We start from the raw sequence: 25,512 nt of genomic DNA on the forward strand, positions 1-25,512 counted from the left end.
GTTAAGAAATAAATAAAAAGGATTAGTGGCTCTACCTTACAGCCTGTGCCGGTGATTCCGTTGTACGGGACGCTTTTCCTGGACAGCTGGCTAGTGCAAGCTAGGCTGCAACTTGCTACTTCACGTTTCAGGCTTTGTATCGTACTTACGGAGAAATAAAAATTCTAAGGTAATACCGAAATGAACAGAAGTGAAATTATGGAAAGACACAGAAGCAAGTACACACTATACAGTAAGTGGCTGATGATGTATTTATGTCGTTAAATCATTCACTCATGCATTTTCACAATTCATATGAAGACACATTTGTTCAAGTAACAGATAATTAATATACTAAGCTAAACCCCCCAAAACAGGAGGAACCCCCCGTGCTTCAGGAGGAAGAACCATATATTACTTTCTATTACTTCTTTTGGCAAATCAGTAGCATGACTGATAGTATCAGGACACTTAGTTTGAGCCAAAAATTGATGGTACTATACACTGTGCTTTGACGTGAAAAATATATTGGCTTCATAAGAACGTAATCAGTAAATTATGAACTGATCACTTCAAGTTCCTTAGCTACTGCTTAGTTAAAATTGCTTTAGAAAAAGAAATTTTAACAAGATTAAGATTACTGATGTATTTAGCAACACTAAAACCAGCAATGTTTAAAATGAACATAAAATATAAAATTTTCAACCATGTAAAAGAATGCCACACATACTTCAATATACAGACTATATCATTACTGCAATTATCTTTCTTTTTCAGACTGCTTCAGTATAAGGAAGTTGAAATTTATATACTTCAACTAACACTTGATTTCTTTCAAAATTAAGAACCTTTGAAACAACGAAGTGTTACAGACATAATATTGGGAAAAAATATAATTTACGCACAGTTCAAAAGCCCAATTCTTTTAACACTTACGCATGTGTTTTACTGACACTCAGTGAGACTGCGGACATGAACAAAGAAGTGTACAAGCAGGCACTAAAACATTCCAGTTAGACACGATTCCAGTATTTTAAAACAAACAGTTAAGAATGCCACCGCTAACCAAGGAGAAAAATATAGCAAACTGTTGCACTCCTTTTGCATAGCTAGATTTTTTGGGGGACAAAGCTTGCGAAGAAAGAAGCTGCTCATGTAGGTGTAAAAATGTGTGAATTCCCTTTCAATATTTGATTCTCACCAAGACACTGGAAAGCAGGTCTCAGACATCAAGGCAGCGAATTTCATCTTCTTTTAACCACGAAAGAATCAATTATGAATTTAATCAGTTTCTATTCAAATATTTTTTTAAAAAAATATAATGGAAATGTTTTGTATTCTGCCCTGGACAGATAAGCAGGGAATAAGCATCACAAAACTGTCAGCTGCTATCACAGATTACCGCTGTTTAGTTTACACCTAAATGTTTCACCATTAGTTACAGAAAATTCTAAATATAATTGATGCAGCTCTTGTTACAGATGTAATATAGCAATTAGAAGTGCTACTGGACGCCATTGAACATCCATGGTCAGGTTTCCACAAGGAAAGAATGAGTCCTGCAATATTTGCATGCTCTTTGGCTGAAAACAAACAAGTACACCTGGAGTATCCGTTTTCTGAATTTTTGTTTGTTTTCCTCTTCTCTTTCTCCTCTCCTACATATTTTGGAGGAGACTGTTTCATTCTGCATCTCTGCAACCCAATCACATCGTACTGAAAGTAGTAACCACTGATACTGGAAAATAAATATACAATCTTACTAAATTTTCCACCTACATTTGGCATGTCTGTTGTAAGTCAGCAGCGGGTGTGGTCCCTTTTCAATATCTAGACCAGCAACTTATTTTTCCAATATTCAGTTACCACTGAAGCATAACGCTATCTAGTCTACTGACTGCCCGCAAATTCTCCTAATACGGATTTTTAACATTTTTAAAAAAATTATGCCTGCAAACAGGACTCTGAAAAAGCTATTTTATTTTAAGAACCTGTTTCTCTTGTGGTGAGTGACAAGATTTCAGGGAAATTCTGAAAATGCTGTGCTCTAAAAAAGGAGGTTTTATATTCAGTCTGACAACCTGAAGTGCAAAACTTCTATATACAGAGCAGTCAAATGATTACAGACAACATGGCACCAAATATGGAGAGGAACTTCACAAAATCTTGTGAATTTGTTTGCTCAAGTAGAACTGAACTAACATTTTGGATGTGAAGGAAAGACAAATGTGTTTCCACTCTGTCCTATCTGTGCTTTTAGTCCCTATTCACACTTATTTAAAAAGATGTCATTTAAAACATGTTGTATGATGAGCAGAGTCATTCAGCTAGACTCCAAAATAACAGTGGTGGTTAAAGGAAACTCAATACACTCTTTAAATTCTGCAAGTCCTCTTGCAATAAAGACTCAATTGCATCCTGAAAAAAAGGGTAATATTCAAGGCAAACAAATGCCAATTTCATCAACAACACACTTGCCTTTAGGACTTCATCAGAGATCCTCCAAGGGGCTAAATTCCCTGCCAATAATAATTCTAGCCTAACATTGACCAAAAAAGATATATATTTCTTTTATATTTACATATTATACATATTTACAATTTTTAATACTACAGTTGTCAAGGGAAAAAAAAAAATGGATACAGATTTATTATCTGCCTTAAATGTCCCAACAGGCTTTTTTTTTTTCCCCTTTGAAAAAAATTTACAAGTCCTCTTCAGGTCTTTTGAAAGCTAGATACAGTCCACGTTCCGCAGGCCACCATCCATAGTCAAAGCACCAAATCTAAAATGAAAAAACAGTGTATTCTTAGGTGATTGACTAGATTATAGAATCAATCCTTAATTAATTATATTTTATTTACAGGTTTTTCCTTTCCCTTGCCACATGCCAACATATGCATGTGTATCTAACTTTTGTATGTGAAAAGAAGACAGAAGAAAGGATACTATGGTCCAAGTATGGGACTGGGGGTGGGAAACAAAAAACCAATTCAGCATAAAGCTAAGCTCAGGTATGCCAGCAATTTACCCCAAAGCTTTCAGGAGATCATTATTTTTGCATATTTTATCATCATAATCGGAAGAAAAGCAAAGTCAATCTGTGTGGGATAATGACGATACCCTCTCAGGACTGTAAGAAATATGTTGGCCTCTTTCTCTTTCCTTTATTTAAGCAATCTGAAAGCTATAAAATCATTCATTCAGATTGGTATAATTCCACAGTTAAAAATTACATCTAAAAGTGAGGAGTTAAATGACTCCACTGGATTGCTGCAACAGGATTGTGTTTAAATTCAGAATTAATCTGTCTGTGCAACAGATATTTATGTTAGCTAAACGTAAGTAACATGAAAAAAAATGCCACAATTGCTGTCAGAATAATTTTACTGTAAAGTTTCAAGGTTTTGAATACTTTGGGTTTTTTTTTTTTGGTTCTAGATTCTAGAATCGTCCCTTAGTTTAAGTTCTGGATCTACAAAATGTACCAAATTAAGCCCGTTCCTAGTATCAGCCCAGAAAGGGAAAACAATCGCTTGCCTTTCCAAAATGTGATTGTTCTCAGCCAGCTCTTTAACAACCCCTTCCATTTCCTCCTTTAGTTTCTTCATACTGTAATAACAAGAAGCAAAAGAAAGGTAACAATTTTTATAGCAACACTTATCTCCTATGATCACTCACCACCACACAGCTTTCAGCAACTTGTCATTACATACAAAATAAGGGACAGATAACAGGTTGCTTATTTACTAGAAGTGACAGATGATATATTAGTGTTGACCCCTACTTGCTTCCAAATCTGTACCGCCACTTTAGCAATATAAAGTTTTTTCTGAAAAACAAAATTCCTGAGCTTAATACAGCAATCACCAAGTCAACCATAATTTTTTTTTTCAGTTCACCTGTATAACAGGTAGAGGATATTACACTGATCCAATTAAGAAATTCTCACCCAAGAGTCATTTCCACTAATGTGTTTGAGCTTGGATAGACCGTATTCATTGTATGTTTCACCCCACTGGAAGCTGCAAACATTTTCTGTGGCAGAGCATCTTGTAACTGTAATAGATAAAAAGGAAATGTAAGTTACAATGTAAGTCGTCACATGTATCTTGATGTCCACCTCAAAATCCTTCTTTAAATTCTCCATTGCTATGATGCCTCACAAAATCATTACAGTAGTAAGGTGGCTGATAGTCTCCAAGTTGAGATCATCATGGGAAGTTTTGTATTGACACAAGCTATAGTTCCCTGATTTGTTCCATCTTCTTAACTGTCTTATACTTTCATAATATACTCTCAAAAGGAAAAATTATCTGTTTGTTATGTTTGTAGATATTCTAAGGCAACAGAATCCTAATCAATAACTGACTTTGGTAGTGCTACTAAAATACAAACAAATAACAAGTAAAACATGGCTCTCCACCATTCCTTAATTGCTTTTACACCTGTCAGGTGCTTCTCGTTCATTTATATTTTCTTTGTAAAGAATAATAATTTTACTGCATGAAAATCCTCTCATTCTCTCGATTTTGAGGTAATTCTGATAAGTTTGCATCCTGCAGAGTCACTGTCCAAATTTTAACAAAACATTTTATTTCACGTCAGCATTAGTTTAGCACATATCCTTAAGCGTGTATCCCCTAATCCTGAATATGGGAGTAGTGTTTTTATGCTTCACAAGAGTATTAAGATAATCCTCTAGGTGCTCAGATACCATTATGATAACAGTTACACAGAACACTTCTCAATGAACCCACATCCATTTGCACAGATTTTTTTTTTTGAGGAATGCTAACACTACCCAAAAAAAAAAACCCACCCCCCAAAAAAAAAAACCAAAAAATCAAAAAAAAAAAAACCCCAAACTCCAACATCAAGTCAGGATTCAAAAAAAAAAAAAAAATCACACCACTGTCTATGCCACTCCAACATCTGCAATAAAGCTACTACAGACCAAATACTACATCCACGCAGCCCTATATTTTAATACAACTGCATTAATATAAGACTCACTATAAACAACACTATTGACATTAAGCAATGGGGAATAGTCTTTTATCTACACAAACACTTCACATAATTTTGAAGCATTCTACCTCATTTATATAATCCTGGTATTTGGATACCTCTTCTTCAATATCAAAACACTGGTTGGTGAGAGCCAGTAACTGCTTCCTTGTGTGAAGCATTTTCCTAAAAGAAAAAAAGTTTTCTTTTAAGTGCTTCCTTTATAAAAGTGGTGCAGTGAACACTACCAAATATTAAAGAAGTCAACAGCTTGCCTTGTCCAGTCCTCAGCCTTGTCCAAAAATGTATCATACTTGCTGACACATTCATCTTTGAATAGAGCTATGGCTTTTGTAGCATGCAAATACAGTTTCTGCCTGCAACACAGAAAGAACCAGAACAGTGTTATACTGCTTTAAATACTCCGTTCCTCTAACTTACTTTCTGAAACTTGGAGAATAGATATGCAGACTTAAAATCTCTTAAGCCACCTTTATTCATGCTGTTGTAATGTAGAAGAATTCAACACACTGTATGAACTGACAGTTTCTGTTTCAAAACTATTTCCCTAGCAGGGAGAAAAAAAAAAAAATACTTGAAGCATTTGGTTGCAATTATTTGTATATGAACGAATGGTCAAACATCTTCTCTGAGTCAGTATTTATCCAAGCAGATATATTTAAGGAAAAAGCATTCTAAATGGAAAGGACAGAAATCCTTATTATTTTTTATTTGCCTTCAGCAGACACTCAGAACTTCCAGCATATAATAATAATCCTTTGTGCTGAGTTATCTACATGCAAGAAAAAATCCAGGATTTTTGTGTTAGCCTAAATTTATGGCAAGAGAAAAAAAGCAAGCAGATAAGGACAGGAAAGCAAAACAACCCCCAATTCTGGTTAGTGTTGCAGACAGTAATCCCAGTGTAACTGCCTTACCATGCTATGCATTGCACCAGTAAGCAAAACTAAGGGATACCGGGGAACACGACAGTCTAACACCTGGTTCTGGTATTCCATTAAGTCCTGCATGACAGCTATTGGTTAACCAAATTCTGGCTAGACTGTAGTTGGGTTGTCATCAGGCATGCATACCTATCATTCGACCAGAAAAAAAATTATCCAAATTGAGTGCTGCTCCCTTGTCTGTCTAGTGGTAAATATTACAAAGGCCAGGCCTCTGTTGCTAATAGCACAAAATTTTTAATAAAAAGCACTGCCATTTCTCTCTGGGGTGGGTCAAGGAAAATAACGTGTAGTTAGGATCTCAAAGATACCAGAACAATCCCAAGGAGACACTTGTGCTAGAAAATATACCTCTATTCAAAACCACACCAATGAAGCCTATTTCTTTAAAGTTATTCACATATTAATGCAAGGACACAGTTTGAATAGTAGAAAAAGCCCTAAATTTTCTTTAATCTGCCTGAGGGCGTGCAGTTTTAAAATGAGCTATGGATTGCGCCCCAATGTTTGCCTGTTTTCCAACGGTATCCTTAAGCACATATGATTGGAAATTATCACTCACGTTATCTCCTACATTAAGTTCAGCTCCTTGCTGTTGCAGGGCAATGATGCGTTCAGGTCTCTTTCAGTGTATCGAGATCTGTCTTACTCATTTCCAGCCCCTACCGTCCCTTATCTTAAGGCAACCTCCCCTCCTGCTTGGTAGTTACCTCACTTCGTTTTCACTATGGGAAAATAAGGTGGCATGGTTGTGAGAATATCAGTGCCTTCTGCATGTTAGCTTTCTATCTGTAATTGCCAGGGAAGTCACCCTAGTGGTAGCAGCAGCAAGAAGTTTAGAAAGTCACAGAAGAGGGGTCTAAATTCATATAACACTCAGCAAAGTCCAGGGAACTATTCAACTGACCAGCCCCTAGGAGAATAACTTAATTAATTAAACATAAGCATCTAGAATTATTTGAGATGCACAAGGATGTCCCGCTCTGCTTCCAACTGTGTCCAGAAAGGTGTAGTTTCCCATTTGTCCTGTGTCCTAACTCCCAGTCTCGGAGCATGTCTCAGATGCCTTAGGGCAACTTAAATAGCATTAGGCATCTGCATATGAGGAACTGAATCGATCCTGAGAAAAGTACAGCAGCATGAGCAGAGCAGCTGTTTACAGTTGCTCAAGAGTTAGTCAGTAGAGCCTGATGATAGTCTAGACGCCCAGGTTACATACAGACACTTCATGTGGCCACCTCTCATACATGACAATTTTAAACAGGCACAGAGAACTGCAGTAAAATTTATTTTGCGTGCTGTGTTTCCTGGAAGATTAAATAATTCTAAAATGTCATTCAGCTAGTCCATATTTTATTCATCTGTAGAAAATTATCTCCACCTTAGTTACAAAGTCACTTCACTCTTACTGAGGGTTTTTTCCTCTCTAAAAAAAAAAAAAAAACAGGAAAAAAAAAAGTACTTCTTGTAAGACAGTTATGCCTAAATAACGATCAGGTATTTCACACCTACATTTAGAAGGTCTACGAGTGAAGGAACTCCACTGCCAGAAAGCACCTCATTACCTTATGCTCGTACCCCTATGTATTTAAGATATTTAAAGGAATTTCTTTTTAAAGCAGTCCTAAGAAGTTTATAATTTACAATAAAAATCAACAGAAGAGGTTATTGGCAAAAGCACCTGAAGGACCTGAAAGCAATCATGGTATTTCCCAAAGGTAACTTTAAAACTTACTTGTCAAACTTGTGAATTTGTTCTTCATTATAAGGAAGTCCTAGGATCAGAGCAGATGACAGGCATTACCAGTTTAATTCTGTTAATTGTATTTATGTAAAACTCCACTAAATTTACCCATTTCCTATATGGTTTCCTTGCCCTATCCTGATAGGTAAAAGTGATCATTTACTTTTTTTTTTCCTCCTCTTCCGTCTTGCAATCCAAATTTGTAAGATTAATAGTGGTGTTTTGTTCATATGGGCTTTAAGACAGTACCTCAGTAAGACAGACCTACAGACATATTCACTGTTGCTGACTAACTCTCCATTCCTACCACAAATATCCTAGTGGAACAAGGACTGACCTGTCCTTTCCATTCAGTTTATGTTAAAAGTGAATCAAATAGGTTACTTACTTCGTTCTGCTTTATCTTTTTTGAACTGATAATAAATATCTGTGATGGAACAAAGCAGCGCCTGCAGCCTTTCTGGACTAGAGTGACAAAAGGAAGAAAATGAGATTTTTCATATATAAACTTAAGAATCTATTAATGAGTTTTATAAACTACAACTCAATGTAGAATTCAATACATACTAAAACAATTAATAGAGCTACTCACTTTCTGTCTTTTGGATGCATGCCTTCCTGATTTGCCCAGGTGTCAGCCAGTAAACCACCAGGAGAAAGTTTGTTTTTGATATCTTGAAGACTAGTTTCTATTGTGCCCCGAGAGCTGGAGAGCTACATAAGAGCAAGAAAGTTCAATCTTACCACTGGGTAAAGTAAAAAATTACTTGAGGCTGAAAACAGACTGAGCACATTAATACTATAGACCCATTTGTTTCACTGACCTTCATTAAAGAAATATGCCCAATTATCTGCCTAGGCTCTGCTAAAAGCAGATAAAACACGGTATTATTAAAGAAAGAATCATCTTTGATGCTGGTATTTCTGTTAGTTACTATTTATTTTCTCTCAACAGTAAGTTTCTACCTTTCATATATTCCCTATTTACTTCTACACTTGTTCTTTTAATTTAAGGATTCATATAATGACTATCCACATAATTCATACCTTTCTTTCTCAGCGGTTCATACATCCTTCAAAACAAAAATGCACTAACCACCTTTTGCTTTTAGAATGGAGAACTTTAGGACAGCAGCGTGTATTTTCAATTTTCCCTTACTTGTCTGGAAACATGATGCAAATTTCAAAGCACATCACTCTGAAGTGTGTTTGTATGTATCATTTTAGAAAGCCAACAAAGTAGTTTAAAATTCTTTAAGGAAAGGGAAAAAAACTTCAAAGTAAAATATATTTTATGGTTATAATTTTTTACTCAAGTGTGTCCAAAAATGAGACTGTGTTTTCAGGAACTTTTTATTATTTTCACTGTACTGGGCTAATAAAAGGATTTACTCTGTTTTCAGTAAGATATCAACATCTCAGTACAGGCATTTTAACAATCTTTGGCAGTCTAGAAATGCCTTTGAAAATTCAGAGCTGTTATTCACAGAAAAAACTGTATTATTGTGTATTTGGCTATTTCTTTAGAAACACCGTTTCTGAGAATGACACAGGCTTTGTAAGATACTTACACGTAACAGTTTTGTGTGTATCTCTGAAATTTCATCTACTTCTGATGCTTCCAAGTTGATCTGCATCAAATTCTCATATCTGACCACAAAAAAGCAGAGTTAGAAAAGAGAATAAACAAGCAGTGAGTACACTCAAAATATTCCTTGAATCTAGAGATTAACAACACTTACCTTTCTTTGATATGAAATACAGTATCTGTCAAGCAGCAACCATGAAACACTGACAACCTTAAGTGACCATTAATAATGGAAGCATTTTTGTTATGAAAAAAGAAAATTCTTTATTTTTTTCCTACATTTGAACTGTTAAGAAGTTTGAAACTTCCATTCCCGACTTCTTTATTCTATTCTTATTACTTGTACTTGACAGGCAGTGGAAAACTATTTTCTCTCAACAAACAATTTTTAAAAGGTTACCAAACTAAAGTTACTTAAAGTAGTCAATGACACACAACAAACTAATACTCCAGTGCACCAAAATGCTCTTCTGTAGAAACTTACTGGAAAGGCTGAGTTACAAAATCCCTGGGCTGGTTGAGTTACCAAAATCCTGGGATGGTTGAGTTAAAACCTTATAGGCTGGGTTAGTAGCACCATCTGCTCATATTGATACTTCCCATATGACCATAGCTCAAGTGCAAAATAAATAATTTGGGACGCGATTTTTCCTGTTGAGTCTCAGGCACATTTTATTATTAAAAACACTATCAAAAGCAGCTCAGCTGCTTTCAAAAAATACATACTTTTCTCAAGTTCAATACTTTGTTTACCTTTTCAAATAAAAGCTTTGCATTGTCATGCTTTGAAGCACAGCCTTGAAAAGGGAGGACAAACAAGAGGACGTGTCCTTTGCTAAGTCCATAAAAGCTTTCTGAAGTCAAATAAATTGAAAATCCTGCCCCTTTGTCATAAGCCAAAAGACCATGTGCAAACACATAGCAAATTTCTGTTCACATGAGAACTACTCCAGTTCGCAAGTGAACATAATTTTTATTCAAATTGCTGCTCTGAGATACTGCTGAATGCACTGGAGTCACAAATCAGAACCTACAGCGGTTTCTTCTGAGCTCTAAATGGCTTCCTTCCGTGGGGACGTGGCAGAATGCAGGAAGAAGCTATCGGAACCAAGTACAGAGCGAACAAGAACCAGTCCTGTCAACTAGTGTAAACTGGCTTGAAGGAGAGTTTGGATTACAGCCCTCATGATCTATGATTAGGCTACACAGGTACACTGTTATCTTGCTAGTTATCAACTTTGCTAGTTCCACTGTTGTGGGTTTTTTTAAAGCAATACCTTAAAGCCCAGGTGCATTAGTTTGTACGTGTTTGGCATGCACACAGCAACTCTGACAAATCCTTTGCTATCCATAATTACTACATACAAGCTGTTCAACTCGCACGTGCATAGCAGCTCCAACATGGCTTAAGTCTATTCTTAAGTCTACTCTGCAAATCCAATGGTTCTACATGCATGCATTAATCATCTTGCGGGCATCTACATTTTTAGAGCAGCCTGGAAGTGAGTTTAGTGAATCCTATGACCAAGATGGCATTTGGGGGAGACTGGCAGTAGGTTGAATAGGAAAACAACTACCCATAGGAGAATCCTACGAAGAGCTGGGGGTTAAAGTTTGTACCCGACTGCATAAGGACAACATGCCTTAAAGATGGAGCTAATGTTAGTTTGTGGAGAGACTGAACAAAACACTGCAAGGACACTTTAAAGGTGGAAAGGAACGTGACTAAGAATTGGACATTGAGTGGGACTCGGAGATGAAACAAAGACTGGGAGAGAGAAAAAAAATGAAACTTCGAGGGAGAATTTAATGGTGCAATCCCATCTCCAGACAGCACTTGACTGAAAGAGGTGGGACAGAAGAATCTGACATTTGCTGTACATTTGCTTCCTTGGAATGAAGACAAGAGAAAAAAGTGTCTTCTGTGGTCTTTGAAACTTGGAAGACTCCTGTACTATAAGATTACAATTTTTAGTTGCTCCCTATTATAAATTTTGTCAGTTTTAAAGAAAGCACTCTAAAAAACTTGCTACTATCTATATAGATCTAAATGGGTCCATATGGCGAAGACTAAGACTGTGATACAGACCTCTCCCATTTGAATTAACTTAAGTTGACAAAAAATAACATAATAGTCAGGCACTTGAAAAAATGACAGAAGTAGAATTTCTGTGGAGTTTATTTTTGCCCCCTCTATGTGCATGCACTGTGATCTAGTAATATCCTAATGCAGCTTTGGGTTTTGGTTGGTTTGGGGTTTTGGGTTTTTTTGTTTGTTTTTTTTTGTTTTTTTGGCAGCTGCTCTATGTTATATTTCAACATTAAAATTCCTTCCATGCAGAAAATGCTATAGTCTTAAAGGTGTAACAGGGGCAGTATTTAAAGTCATCCTCAGTAAACACACAAGAGCAAAACCAGTGACAAAGGCACTAAATCACTAATGAAAGAAAAGCTACTCAATTCTTTGTCCAGGCTTTACTATAGCTTCTAAAGTCAACAACAGAAAACGAGTGGAGTCAGAGAAGAAAGAAGTAAAAGAACACATACAATTACTACTCAACAGAAATTACTTGTTCCCACTACGTTAAGCAGCAAAATTAACACTCTAATTTGAGTAAAGCATATTACTAAATCTGCTTAAGTAACTGCCATCAGCAAATCCATGCTGATTCAAATTTAACTTTTATATGCAAAATGCCTGCAAATAAACGTAACTTAAAATATCACTGTCATTAAAGATGACAATAAAATAATCAATGCATTTGGTGTAGTGCTTCTACTCACATTTTCTCAGCTTTTTCAACATTTCTGCTGCAGAAATCCAGCCTGATGACAACCTCTGTCTTTTTATGAACCATTTCATTGTAATCATCCTTGATTATTTCACTAGAAAAGTGAAGCATTAGTCTATAACATAAGTATTCAACTGCCATCTTACCAGTAGTCAGTAATACAATACTATACCTACTGCAATAACTGCTAGCAAGAATTGCTTTCAGTTAATTTCATATGAGGATTATACTAATGCATCTCTATCTTGTGCAAGCTGCTCAATTGTACCTGCATGTTACCAGAGGTTAGACTTAATTTATCTACAGAAGAAAGTGAAATTGCAAATGCCTAAACTTTATTGTCAGAAAAAAAAATAATTGTTTCCTTAATGATGAGAAAGAAGGAAAAAAATTCAGAAAGCCTATTCATATTCAAGAAGTAAAGAAAACCTCCCACGATACCGGGAGATCACAGAATTATATATTGATAATCAAGGCATGTCTCAACAAAAAAAACAACCACCACCCAACCAAAACCAACAACAAATGCTCAATGAAATTCCATCAATCGCTTACATTAGCCATCGTATTCCTTTTCGCATCAGCTCCTGGTAAAGTAGCAAAGAACTGGCAACCCTACAGGCATAACACACGATACCTGTTACCGCCTGGTGGAAAAAACAAATGAAATTAGTACTAATCTGGCATTCTCTTAACAATTTTTTTGAGTCAATTAATCACAACAAAGCAACACAGATTAATAAAACAAAGAGTGACATGAAGATGGTAGTTTAAAATGCATAACTTTGCCCAAACTTTAGTCGGGAGATAACCAAACACTCATTACAGAGGCAGAGCTAAACATGGTGAGTGAGTTTTTCCAGTTATACCGAAATATCTGTTAGGGATGAAAATAAGTCTCTTAGAAACAAAAATGATACCACTTACTCTCAGGATTTACTTTAATTTCTGGAAAGTCACAAGTACATTTCTTCAGTAGTTTAAGAATTAGACGCATGCATTAAAAGAAACTTGTAAAAAATGACACATTTTTATATTCTAAGGTTAGGGACTCTCTTCATTCACGTAATTTCACTTACAACTTTGCTGCATTATTTAGAATTGTGAACAGTTTCAGAAATTATAATTTACAATATTTTAAATAATTACTATCAACTGATGACTTTCTGTTTATTAATTCTAAAGACTTCTGGTATTCAAAGACACATATGCTTTCAGGACTACCGTGCCTGAATACAAGGCTCCTCAGCTGCCAGGATTTTATAGGCATAGTATAAATGGTGGTCACAAAGTCAAAGCATAGCAATGCATACATTCAGTAGTTTTAGAAAAATGACCTAGAGAATAAAACATCTTCTACTCATCTCCCACAGGTTCTGAAAACTTGCAGGAGAGGCAACAGAAATTCCACTCTCCTGCAGAGTCCTAGAGACTCCTCTCTATTTATAGAAAGATTAACGTTATTTTTCTTATGTTAAATTTTGCACCATCACAGGGGATGTTACAAATCTTCTAGCTAACTCCAAGGCTCCTTTCCTCCTCCCATTACTGAATTATGCAGTAACAAAACACTCAGACTTTAGAAGGATGTTTTTTGCGTTTGTTCTTTTTTTAAAAAATATGCAAACGTATTTCGTATACAAAGTATGGCTTTAACATACTTTTGGAGTCCTTGTTAACAAATATATTTCTGTTAATCAGAATCCTTACTAGCATATTAAAAATAGTTTCAATAACATTAATCTGAAAATCAAGTAGCTTTCATTTCAGTATCACTATCTGAGACAGGTATATAAATTAAAAATCATAATTACTCACTTTAGCCATACTAGCATCCCCATCCAAATCATAACGTTGATGTACTTTAGGAAGTAAAACTGAAACATAAAACAAACATCTGTATTTTCTTATTTTCCATAAGAGACTTCAAAAGTTCAGACTGTTTCCCCTCCCCACCTTGTACGCTGTTTTTATGTGTATCTACATGGATTTTCATCTAATCCATTCTGTTTCATCTGTTACTGTCAAGCCTTTTAATATTGTGTGGTTCTCATGCACACCTTCAAAACCAGCCTTTGTCTTAAACACTTTAAATAACTTGGTATCTTCAGCAAACTGTCCTTCACTTCCTTTTTCAGACTCACTTTTGAACATGCTGTGCAGCACAAATTTCACGTGGGTCTCCACTAGCAATCTCTCTCCATTGAGAAAGCCAAACATTTATTTCTGTTCTTCAGCCCTGTGATTGCCTGGGTGGGAGACTGTTCCCTCGTACCTCATGGCTCCTTAGTTTCATTGAGACTTTTAAGGGCATGACTTCACCACACAGCTTTTGAAAACCTAGGGTAGCCTCTATCAGCTGAATCTCCTTTGTTGTCATGCTCATTGGCTCCTTCAGAAAGCTCTGACACAATATAAAGGTCCTGTTGATCCTTCCACAAACAGCTCACCTACCCATACTCTTCAGCACCTCTGTGTGAGTGCCAGCTGGCCTGAGCAGTCAGTATGTAGGACATACTGACAAAAGCAATGTTGATGTCTCAACTGGAGGCACATTGGCTAGCTCATCTCTTATAAAAAAGGGGTCTGGCACAGGGCCCTCTATAAGCCCCTCAGTGATAAATGGAAATGAAAGAACTTAATTTCTTTTTTTTCTGTTATGGCATTACCGTATCTTCTAAGCAAAGGTAAGTTGTTAAGAGCACTGAAAGGCTAACCACATTCATGACAAATAGAAAAAAAGCAAAACTTGAATTTCCACTTAGTGAGTAATAGAACAAAAGAACAAGCTTTGAATTACATTCTATAATATTCCTTCCTACTTGTTAAAAGTGTCACGCTTCAAAAAATTTCAGAACTCCATAGGCACCACTACATCTTAACCCACAAATGCTCAGGTTCACAACACTAGGAACATTACAAGAAGCTACTGTTTCTGTAAAAATATGCTGGATACTCAGCATTTTTGGAAAGAAAATTGGACTGCATACTTAAAACTTCAGGTAGCAACAGAGAAAATTTTCAAACATTATTTCTAAGGCAGACATAAAACAATAATTAAATATCCCAAACTATTTACAAAGGATAGCTATAAGAAAGGGGAAATTACTTTCTTATACCTTCTTCATAGACTAATCCGACAATGTTCACAGCCTCCCTGCTTACTACAAAGATAGGATTCTCCTCAGTAGTTCTGGGGAAGTGCTGTGCCAATCTGCCAGGCTCTAGTATTAAACGCCGACCTTCATATAGTAGTTCTTGATTCTGAGATGGTATTTTTGTCTGTTTGTAGACCAACTCATGAAATATAGCAGCTCTATAATACAAACAATACATTCAGTAGTAGTTAGACTCACTACAACAGTTCAAGAATTCAGATTTTGTATTACTTAAATAAAAATTCCTTTACTTCTGATTAATTAAGAACTGGTTTTACACATCAAGCATTTGACTTATAAGAACAAAAGCAGCACACTGCCTAAGGCTCCACGTTGCTCTGTTACAAAAATAAATGCTATTTCCTGCAAAATAACAAACTTCCCTTTCTACCTCTGATTTTCCACCAAAGCATGTCTGTGTAAACAAACTCACTTTGGCCTGAAGTCTGAAGGTCAGTAAAAACAGGCAAGGCCATATAAGAGGAAGGACGCATACTTTAGTTTTCTCAGGCATGCCCATTTCTTCAAAGGAGAGGGATGTCTCTCTCCAAGAGAAAAGTCTGGTGTTTCACATGTCAAAAAGCACACACCTTAAATTCAGCCTGTAAGCTAACAGCCAGCCAGCTTATCTCCTAACACAGCAGTGATAAGGAAAACCAAAGCTGCTTTGATATTTCACTTCCAGCTATCAATGGATACAAGGCATAAGAATTTATAACAAACCCTCCCTCCCTGCCGAGACAAAAAAAAAAAAAAACAACCCAGAAAACAAAACAACAAATGAACAAACAAACAAAACCTCTAACAAAGAAAAAAAAGATCCTTAACTATACTAACAAGAAGGACCAATTTGCCTCCTGTGCAGCACTAGTACACTGTCACTTCTTAATACTACAGCTAGTATTCAAATAATCATGAAGGTAAATAATAATAAAATAAATTTTTAAAAAATGAAGTACAAATAGCGATTTGAGCAGCAAGCAAGATTTCTCCACAAAAAAACAGTACTTGGGCTCTCAAAATACAAATGACAGAAGAGAAAAGAAAAACTGGAAAAGGCCAGAATGGTATTTATACATTTGATGAAATAACTGTATCTGTTCTCATATTGGAGAATAATGCATGCTTTGCATTATCTTAATAAGGCAGAAAAAAGGCACTTATTTTTGTATCAAACTGTAAACCAGACTTTACAGCTTTTAACATCAGCACTTCAGGACCATAAATGGAACTCCATATACCTCAGGATCCTAAATTGTACCAATTACAACTTCAGAAACCCTGTCAGAGTTTTGTGTCAGACAGATCATGCGCTCATTTTGTATTCTTGAGTACAAGATAAGAAAAGCAGAGTTGAACACAGTCTCTGGAAAACTACTTTGTAAATAAGTAACATACACAAGGGTGGGACGAGCTGGTATCCCCATTAAGAACAAAGACACATTGTAACATGTCAAGGATTAAGACTATGTTCTGCCACTGATTAAGACCAAGTTTAAGATCAGTTGATTTGACCTTCAACGATTTTATTTGTATTAGAAATATTTCTATGATCAACATACTTCTATGCACCATGAATACACAGAAGAATGACAAGCTGCCACTTCCTCAGACAAACTGCCAAGGAAAGGGTACTGAATTTTTAACACTGGTGAACTCAGGGGACAGTAATGTTCGCCTGAATAAGGGCAAAGAAATGAAAACAGAGAAAGAACACACTTACGTATTATAGCCGTGAATATAAACTTTGTGCAAGGTCATCTGCTGTAGTGAAAAGATGTGGATTGTTATTCGGTGCAGTATGTCACTCGTCTCTGCAAAGAACTGGTCAAATCCCCAGCATTTTTCCTGGTCTGCTTCAAGAATATTGGCAAGGACAGGCGTGAGCAGTACTTGCAGACCCCTAGAGGACACAAGGAACAGACAAGACAACTTGGATCTACTTGGATCTTTTCACCTTGTAACCAATTGTAATACCTCATTGGATTTCTCTCATGAATGCGTTATCTACTATCCCTTGAAGAATATCCGGAGCCTGTTTTTTTTTCTTTTTCCTCTATTGAACCACAAAATGTTCAATGGTAATATTTATTGTTTTTAATTAATACACATACTTAATCTCTTTCTATTTTAGACTTAACTATCAAATATTTTTTCCTTTTATTTCACAAATTTTATGAGCATTGGAAAAATGGCATGTAATTTAGAAAGTCTACACTGTAGAGCTAAGGTCACCTTCTACCACTGCTGGGGAGTAGTCTTTCACCCAGCTCACCCCACACGCTTACCACAATTTATCACTTTGAAGGAAGCTACTGCCATTTATGGTTTGCTGGCTGAGCTGCTTGTGTGAGCACACTATGTTGCTTTCAATCAAAATCAGCTGGGTTAGCAAAGATTCATTATTTAAATTGTCAACACTAGCAGAATTAATCCTGATTGAGATGGAGCTAAATAAGTACTCCATGCATGCAGCTCAACTGCTGCAAAGAAAATGTGCAACTATTGCCTTACAGTCACTACTATTCTAGGAGAATGGCCAGCTTGAATTTCTTGTATTTCTACCTTGAGAATTTGAATTGCAAGGAACTTTATGGATCCTACTCCTGTGTTATTATGAACAACTTCTTCAAAGTTTTAACATTACGTACACATCAAACCTAAATCCAGTGGTAAAACTGGATTTGAAGCAAGTTCCAGTTGCTTATAGCACATTGATAGCCTCATTAGAGGTCAGTGGATGCTGTGCTCAAACCCACTTTAGTACTAAAATTATAACATTAAATATTATTTAAATGCTACTCAAAAATATTACTTTAAACAGATGTTTAATGAAAAAAATTGCTTCCTTTATTATTTAAGCACTTCAATTATAAGGAATAAGCAAAAGAAACAACTGAGCAGTATCAGGAAAAATATATATAAATTGCAAGTTCTGCACAGTATAAACTAATGAATTGATATAAACCACTCTTCCAGTCTACACCTCTTATGGATCCACGTATTTGGCTTTCAGAAAAGTTTGTTTCTAGAGTCACAGAACAACTTCTTTCTCACTTTACCATGAAAGAGTAGCAATTTTAAAGTACTGAAGAAGTCTCAGGAAGATTAATAGGTAAATGGGAGGTGTTTTTAAGATCATATTGTGATCAGATCTCCCATGGCTCCTCCTACTGAGTATTATGACACATGAAGCAAAAATATTGTGATAAAAAAATTTAAAAGATAATATGAGAATATGCTAAATGTGCTGATGTGCATTGTTTTCTAGCAAAAATGCAAGTCTCTGAACTGTCTTTTCTTATCATTTCCTTCCTACTGCCTAATCTTTGTAATGTCTGAAGTCACGTTCTCACAAGAAAGGGGGCGGGGGGCATCAATTCAAAGTTTATTAAATCTTCATACTCCTTCCTGAGGGTGAAGAAAATGTTGTAATAATCTTTCTTATACTCACAGCAGTTCAGATTCTCAGGTGCTCATTTGTAAATTAGCAGTCATAAAACTATTGGGACAGATGGGAAGAAAAAACACTTGATAACCTAATAGCAGACTGTACCAATCTACTGAAGAGTTCAAAGAAAACAACTGTAACAGTCAAATCTCTGTTCCAAAGACTCAATCCTGAGAGAATAACCAGAAATGTCCAATCGAGTAGCATTGAAACACTTTGTGAGAAGTTCAAACTTACTTTGAAAGACTACAAGAAACAGGCATATCCCAACTCCATTCAATTGGTCCATTTTCTGCTTTCTGTATTCCAGAAATAGCACCAGAAGGCTTTCCAGTGATTATTTTATACCTGTGATACATTATAAAAATAATAGAAACTTCAATTACTACCTCTTATACATAAATAGGTCTAGTAACTAATCCTAAAAGGGGTATCAATAATACAAATCTAAACAACGGATTGTATAGGTATGTAATAACTAGGAAGCTTCACTTACAAGCCGACAGACAGTGCTGCTAAAACAGTAAACAATGAAAAGGAAGCACTTCGGGCTATGTTGGAGAAGCAAATTTGTCTACATCAGACTTGCGAAAAATTTAGGAGAGATTTCAGGCATCACTGAAGGAAGCTGAAGTTTTTTCATAAGTGTTAATCAAAGTCAGATTTCCAAGGCAGTTCAATTTAGGCATTTACACGACTGACTTCTGGCACGTTCCACGGCAAAAGATGCCATCTAGCCACCACAAAGTCACTTGGGGATAAAGAAAGCTTTGATAAATTCCTTTAACTTGGAAATATCTAGCAATTTGGAATTGTCTAACTTTGCACTGAACAGGCTAGCATTTCTCAAATTTCTCATGAAACTAATCACGAGCAATAGGCTTTTGCAACAGAAAATTTCAGTTGTGCGTTCTCTTTTTGAAGGATGATGTACATACAAAACATATGTTCCTTGCTTATCTCACAAGTAGGTACAATAACAAGAATGCCTGTGGGATAATCACAGGATGGGCAGTTCCTTAAACTAAGAAAATTGGAGTCAGCCTTACAAGGAGTAACAGAGCAGAGATGTTATTGGCCTATTAGAGTTCCCAAATACCACCTTGCTTTATTTTTTTAAAGGCAACAACACAGAGCAACAACAAAATAGAACTACACTAAAATGAAACGGGAATCAATTCCAACCAGCACATCATAGACACAACTTGTTTCCCATTCAGAAGCTACCCCTATTATCTTCAGCCACGGTCCACAATTCTGTTACTCAAAACACATCAATCTTATTGGTAGTACATGGATTTCAAGACTGCCTGTGAAGACAATCATTTAAAGGACAACAAAACATTTGCAGCACTGAAAACCTGTTTCAGAATACCATAATTTTGTCTGAATATCCAAGTTATACACAGCACACTGCAAGACACCAGCTTAGCGCCATGGTGAAGGAAAGACGTGTCAAAATACAGCAGTATTTTGGGGGAGCTCTGGTGCTTAATTCAGGTCTTAAGGTGCTACACAGCAAAATCCTTGTTGAAGCAGAATGTTTGTACTGATTTTGTCTGGGATAGAGTTAATTTTCTTCATAGTAGCTCATATGGTGCTGTGTTTTGGATTTGTGACCAAAACAGAGTTGATAACAACGGGATGTTTTAGCCGTTACTGAGCAGTGCTTAACACAGCGTCAAGGCCTTTTCAACTTCTCACACTGCCCTGCCAGCTAGTAGGTCAGGGGTAGGCAAGAAGTTGGAAGAGGACACAGCCAGGACAGCTAGCACCAAAGGATATTCCATACCATATAACACCATGCTCAGCAATAAAAGCTGGGGAGGGAAATTTGCCAGGGCAGTAGTTGCTCAGGGACTGACAGGGCATCAGTTGGCTGGTGGTCAGCAATTAGGGCTTTTTTTGCATAATTTGTTTTTCTTGGTTTTGTTTTCCTTGCGGTTTAGGGGTGGGGCTTTTTGGTGGTTTTAAGTGTTTTCTTTTTTAACTTATTAAACTGCCTTCATCTCAACCCACAATTTTTCGCACTTTTACCCTTCCAGTTCTCTTTCCCCATCCCGTTGCGGAGGAGTGAGCGAACAGCTGTGTGGTGCTTAGCTGTCTACTGGGGTTAAACCACAACAAAGTTAAAGAAGTTTTTTCGTTAAATATTTTCACTATTTTAGTGTTTACTGTATGTAAACATACCGTATGATTTCTTGATAAAAAGCATTTCATGGACTGACTTAATTTACAAACATAAAATCTTCCTTCTAAATTACCTACATCACTTCCTTGTTTCTACGAGGTCCCTCAAAAGGTCGGAAAGGCAAACTCCCTGTTGCAGCATGGTAAAAGGTCACCCCTATGCTCCATAGATCAACTGTTGCTCCATACTTTTTCTGATGCTCTTTCCTCAAAACTGCTCTCTCATACATATCAGGATGCTAAAGAGAAAGAAAAAAAAAAAAAAAGAAGTTAGAATTACTTTATGAACAATATTAAGAACAAAAAACCAACCTATTATTTCACAGCAAGATAATTTGTCATTCTAAACTTTCAGCTGTTTAATCGAAAAGCAAAGCTAGCTTGTATCACAGAACTTGCTTTAGTTATTCTGACAGAATATCACAAAAGTGCTCCTACATAAGATAGCCACTTCTATTAAAGGTTTGCAAAAAATATTTTAAAATTTAGCTAAAGATTGACTACTAGAACAGGGACCACTAAAGAACAGCAGAAAGCCAGTATTCCTCCAGATGATTCTGAAACAACAGAAACCAAATTAGAAAAAGATCCATAGCAGAGGACACTATCAGTTATGATACTACATGTGGGAAAACATGACAGGAAGAAAATTAGGCCTGAGATGCTTGTATGGATGCTTCTCTGCCTGCTTCTCTTTGATTAACTAAGATATCAAGTAAGTGTATCTTAACTACACGTAGCATCACCCAAGTAGCTCAGATACAAACTGAAAAATATCTACAGAGATAAAGGCAAAGACATTCATATCTAGAATACTGTTGTTCTTCCTTTCACACAAAGTAACAGTGGAAGTTGGACCTGGAAATTATCGAAAGGCTACTGTGCTCAGATCAGCAGCAGAACTGGCATGACCCAAGATGAAAAAGGTGGAAAGTTATATATACAATTATAATCAAAAGTTTAAACGCTAATTCCCAACAGTCTGACTGTCACCTATTCATCTCTCATCACAAAGGGCCCCAGGCTTCAAACATTTCTTCAACAGAAAGTGAAATCACGTGGGCTTACTAAATATTCTTCTGTGCCATAGAGAGAAACAAATTGTTCATCATCTTCAAGTTCTCTTGCAGCACCAAAGTCTGTAAGTTTGTAAACAGACTGACCATCTTCACCAATAACACGCATTATATTGCCTGGTTTGATGTCACGGTGCACTATTCCATTCTCCCGGAGATGATTCATCCCAGCCACTTAAAAAAAAAAAGTACAGAATTTATATACGCATCTTGACACAGACTGCACAAACACTGTATTGTTAACTGAAGCTAGGAAGACATATGTGTTTATTTTCTCATTAGAACATAGGAACGAGAAAGGATGCTCAATTAACAAAAAGAACAAAGTCTACATACCCACATCTCTCAAAACAATTAAGAACTCAGACTCTGGCAAACCAAAGGCATTAGATGGTTCCTCTAAAACTGTATATAAACTCCCACATGGACAAAATTCCATAACTAGTACTTTGTGTCTAGTTGTTGTCTGGAAAAAAAAAAAGATAAGTCTGTGACTATTGTGAAAACAATGTCAGAAATTACATATAACCACAGGATCTTACTTTCAGAAAAAAAATAAAATTAAAATCTGTAGCTAGATCATAAATCCCATTCTGGTGATCTTCAAAAGAAGCAAAGGTGAATTTTTATATTGTTTCACGTATTCTAACTTGGAGAGGGATTAAAAATTAAGAAAGCCTCAAGTTCTAGGCACTTAGAGGGTTGACAGCAGTATTGATAGGTGGACAAACGAGAAACTGCAGCACAGAAGAGCAGACATCAGCAATTGTTCTTTCCTCTTTATTAATCTCAGCATCTGGGTCATTTCAACTGATCAGTCTCAGCTTCAGCACAGCTACTGCAATTCATACTAACATACAGTTCTACATGTCCTATGTCATTATTTCAGCTGGTTGCAAAGCAAAAGCATAACATTGTCAGGATTACTGAAACACCTCCAACTATGAGTATGTATTAAATATTCATACGTGTAGAAAGCTTAAAAATCCTAATTCAAGATAAAGCTTAGGCCAGTGGCTTCTCAAGATGGCTTTGAAGAATCATAACTGTGCCTAAACACTGAAAGCAAGCATATTCTTTCAACAACAAAAAAAGAAAGAAAAAGAAAAAATGGTGGTGGTTGGGTCAGAGTATTTATATCATCATATATTTTACCATTCTTTAAAAACGTAACTTCATCCTCTACAGTCAAAGATAAAGCAAAAAGACAGTTACTGCGGTTACTACCATGCATCTCAGATCACAACTACAACAATTCATTACCTCTTCTTCAATGGCAAACAATTTGACAATGTTCTTATGATTTAATTTCTTCAATACTTCAAACTCTCGCATCTGAACATCCACAGGACGAAGGAAACTTATACTGTTAAATACTTTGACAGCATATAAATCCCCAGTTTTCTGTTCAAAACAAACAAATTACGAATCAAACAGAAGCATAAGGCTGTAAATGTACACATACCCATTATCCAAGCCTTTTGAGATCTTCTGTTGTGCATATGAGCATACCCAGATTACAAATTGTTCAAAATAGTATTTTGCGTTGAGGTGGAAGTTAAGATTCTACTAAAAAGAATTATGCATATATCGGTTTAGTTTAATATAGACAAGAAGCAAACAGACTAGCAGAATGGAAACTCAATGTTAGCCCACAAAACCCAAGTCCTTTAAAAAAAAAAGAATAGCTGGCATAATAAAGGCTACACATTTAAGAACGACCCATAAACTTAGCTGAAAAATAATTTTTCAGCAAGAGGTAAGCCACTTGTAGAAATCAATAAGAGACAGGCACATATGACAGTTGAGAATCACGGCTCACTTAAGAGACAACTTTCAGAAGCTGAATGTTGCTCTTTTTCTTTATTGTTCTGTTTATACTAATAAAGCAGTATTTTACTTTTTCAAAGAAGACAGTGTCGAGCACTACATACCACGCGTGCAAAATCCTGAAGCAATTCAAACCCACATAATAAGTGACAGGAGCACAGTTATGAGCTTAATCAGAGACTTAAGTTCTCAAGTGGGACTAAGCCCCAACATACTGAGGCACCCACAGCACCAGCTGACAGTACAACTCCCGTCCCTCTTAGGGCAAAGCACCTCTCTGAGCCCACTCTAGGAATAAGCTCACATTAGCAGTCTTGTGTGTGACAGATTCTTTCTAAGGACAAAGCCTCCCTGTGTGTAGACTAGGTATGTTGTACAGTAAACTTACGTGCACTACTGGTGCCCAGGTAAAAGTTTCCTCCCATTGACAATGAGCTGCAGGTTATGTGCTCAGACTAGTGAAGGTGATGAGAAGTGCAACCATGAAACCGTAAGCTTTACAGTGGAATCATTCTGTGTTGAAATTCACTCACCCAGAAAAGCACACTAACTGCTATTGCTTAGTGTTACTTCACAGTTAAATGCAGAGCATAGAAAACACTGTAGCTTAGATATAACTTTATGTTAATTTCACAGAGACTGTCTTTACTATAAGGGATTGTTACTTTCACAACTAGGCTTATCTTCATTTTGTGAGACGTACTGTGAAATTCATGGGAATGGAATGACCTACACAAGTAAGGTCATTTTAGCCCCTCACTCAGGTTACAACATACAAATAAGTATATCATTTATATGGCAAAACTGCTCAAAGATGTACTATTTTGTACTGATTACCCAAGGCATGTCACTAAGAAGATGGTATCCTAGACATGTATGAAGCGTTGACTTTCAGACAAAGATTAACAGCAAAGTCATCTGATATGATAATTATGTTAAAATCACAAGAAATGGGTTTTAAAAGAACAGTGAAAAACTATGAAATGAGAATTCAACAAAGACAAAAATAACATATAATGTAATAAAAATTGTTAAGACTTTTATTCCTATTTAAATTCTTAAGCAAGGGGTATTATTTCCATAAAACTGAAGAATGGCGGAATGAAGAATTAATAACAGTTAATGTTTTACAAGGACAGATAATATAATATTAAAAACAAATCCTCTGAAATAACTGTATAGAACTCCAATGGATTAATATTAAAAATTAAAAACTAAGTATTAATAGTTAGAAAGCGGTACTTGCTTTAGGCCTAAATCTTGCAAGTTTTTCATTGATTTCACAATGCTATTTAGATATGAAAAATTTTCAATTTTACACATCATTCAGATCAGTAATTCCTCACAAACCTTATGTCGTCCTCGGAAAACATTTGCAGTAGCTCCCTGTCCTAGAACGTCAGACAACAGCCAAAGGTAATTCGAAGTGCTTTGCATCTTTGCTCTTTGTTTAGACAGTTTTCCTTTTTACCTTAAAAACAAAAGGTTAAATATACTGAATTATAATTTAGTAAAATACACTAAAGGGACTTAAATTAATTAGACTGAAGAGAACCCGCCCAACCACAACTCCAAAGACATAAAGAAATAATTAAGAACAAGGTGAAACAAAGAAACAAAACCAAGCTAGCTCAACAACCAAAACTAATGCCATAGACACAACACCATCACTCTTTACTCCCCAAACTTTGTTTGAAAAAATCAACTGGAAAAGTGAACGCATTATAAT

At 36.1% G+C, this 25,512-nt stretch overlaps 1 protein-coding gene across 1 annotated transcript; it reads right to left on the minus strand.

Moving 5' to 3' along the window:
- Positions 1-2,428: 2,428 nt before the first annotated feature.
- TBK1 (TANK-binding kinase 1) lies at positions 2,429-25,245 on the minus strand. Its single transcript, XM_009887813.1, has 20 exons — positions 25,134-25,245; positions 23,217-23,357; positions 22,290-22,419; positions 21,946-22,127; positions 20,956-21,116; positions 18,925-19,035; positions 16,960-17,139; positions 15,198-15,394; positions 13,897-13,955; positions 12,634-12,725; positions 12,071-12,172; positions 9,270-9,348; positions 8,291-8,412; positions 8,087-8,163; positions 7,690-7,729; positions 5,265-5,366; positions 5,079-5,175; positions 3,932-4,038; positions 3,520-3,591; positions 2,429-2,764 (listed from the first exon to the last, which is right to left on the minus strand). The coding sequence occupies exons 1-20, from the start codon at positions 25,218-25,220 to the stop codon at positions 2,713-2,715; spliced, it is 2,190 nt and encodes a 729-aa protein (XP_009886115.1). The 5' UTR covers positions 25,221-25,245; the 3' UTR covers positions 2,429-2,712.
- Between the last annotated feature and the right edge of the window lie 267 nt (positions 25,246-25,512).

This window comes from Charadrius vociferus, unplaced genomic scaffold, assembly GCF_000708025.1.
Source record: "Charadrius vociferus isolate BGI_N301 unplaced genomic scaffold, ASM70802v2 scaffold125, whole genome shotgun sequence".
Classification (NCBI taxonomy): Eukaryota; Metazoa; Chordata; class Aves; order Charadriiformes; family Charadriidae; genus Charadrius; species Charadrius vociferus.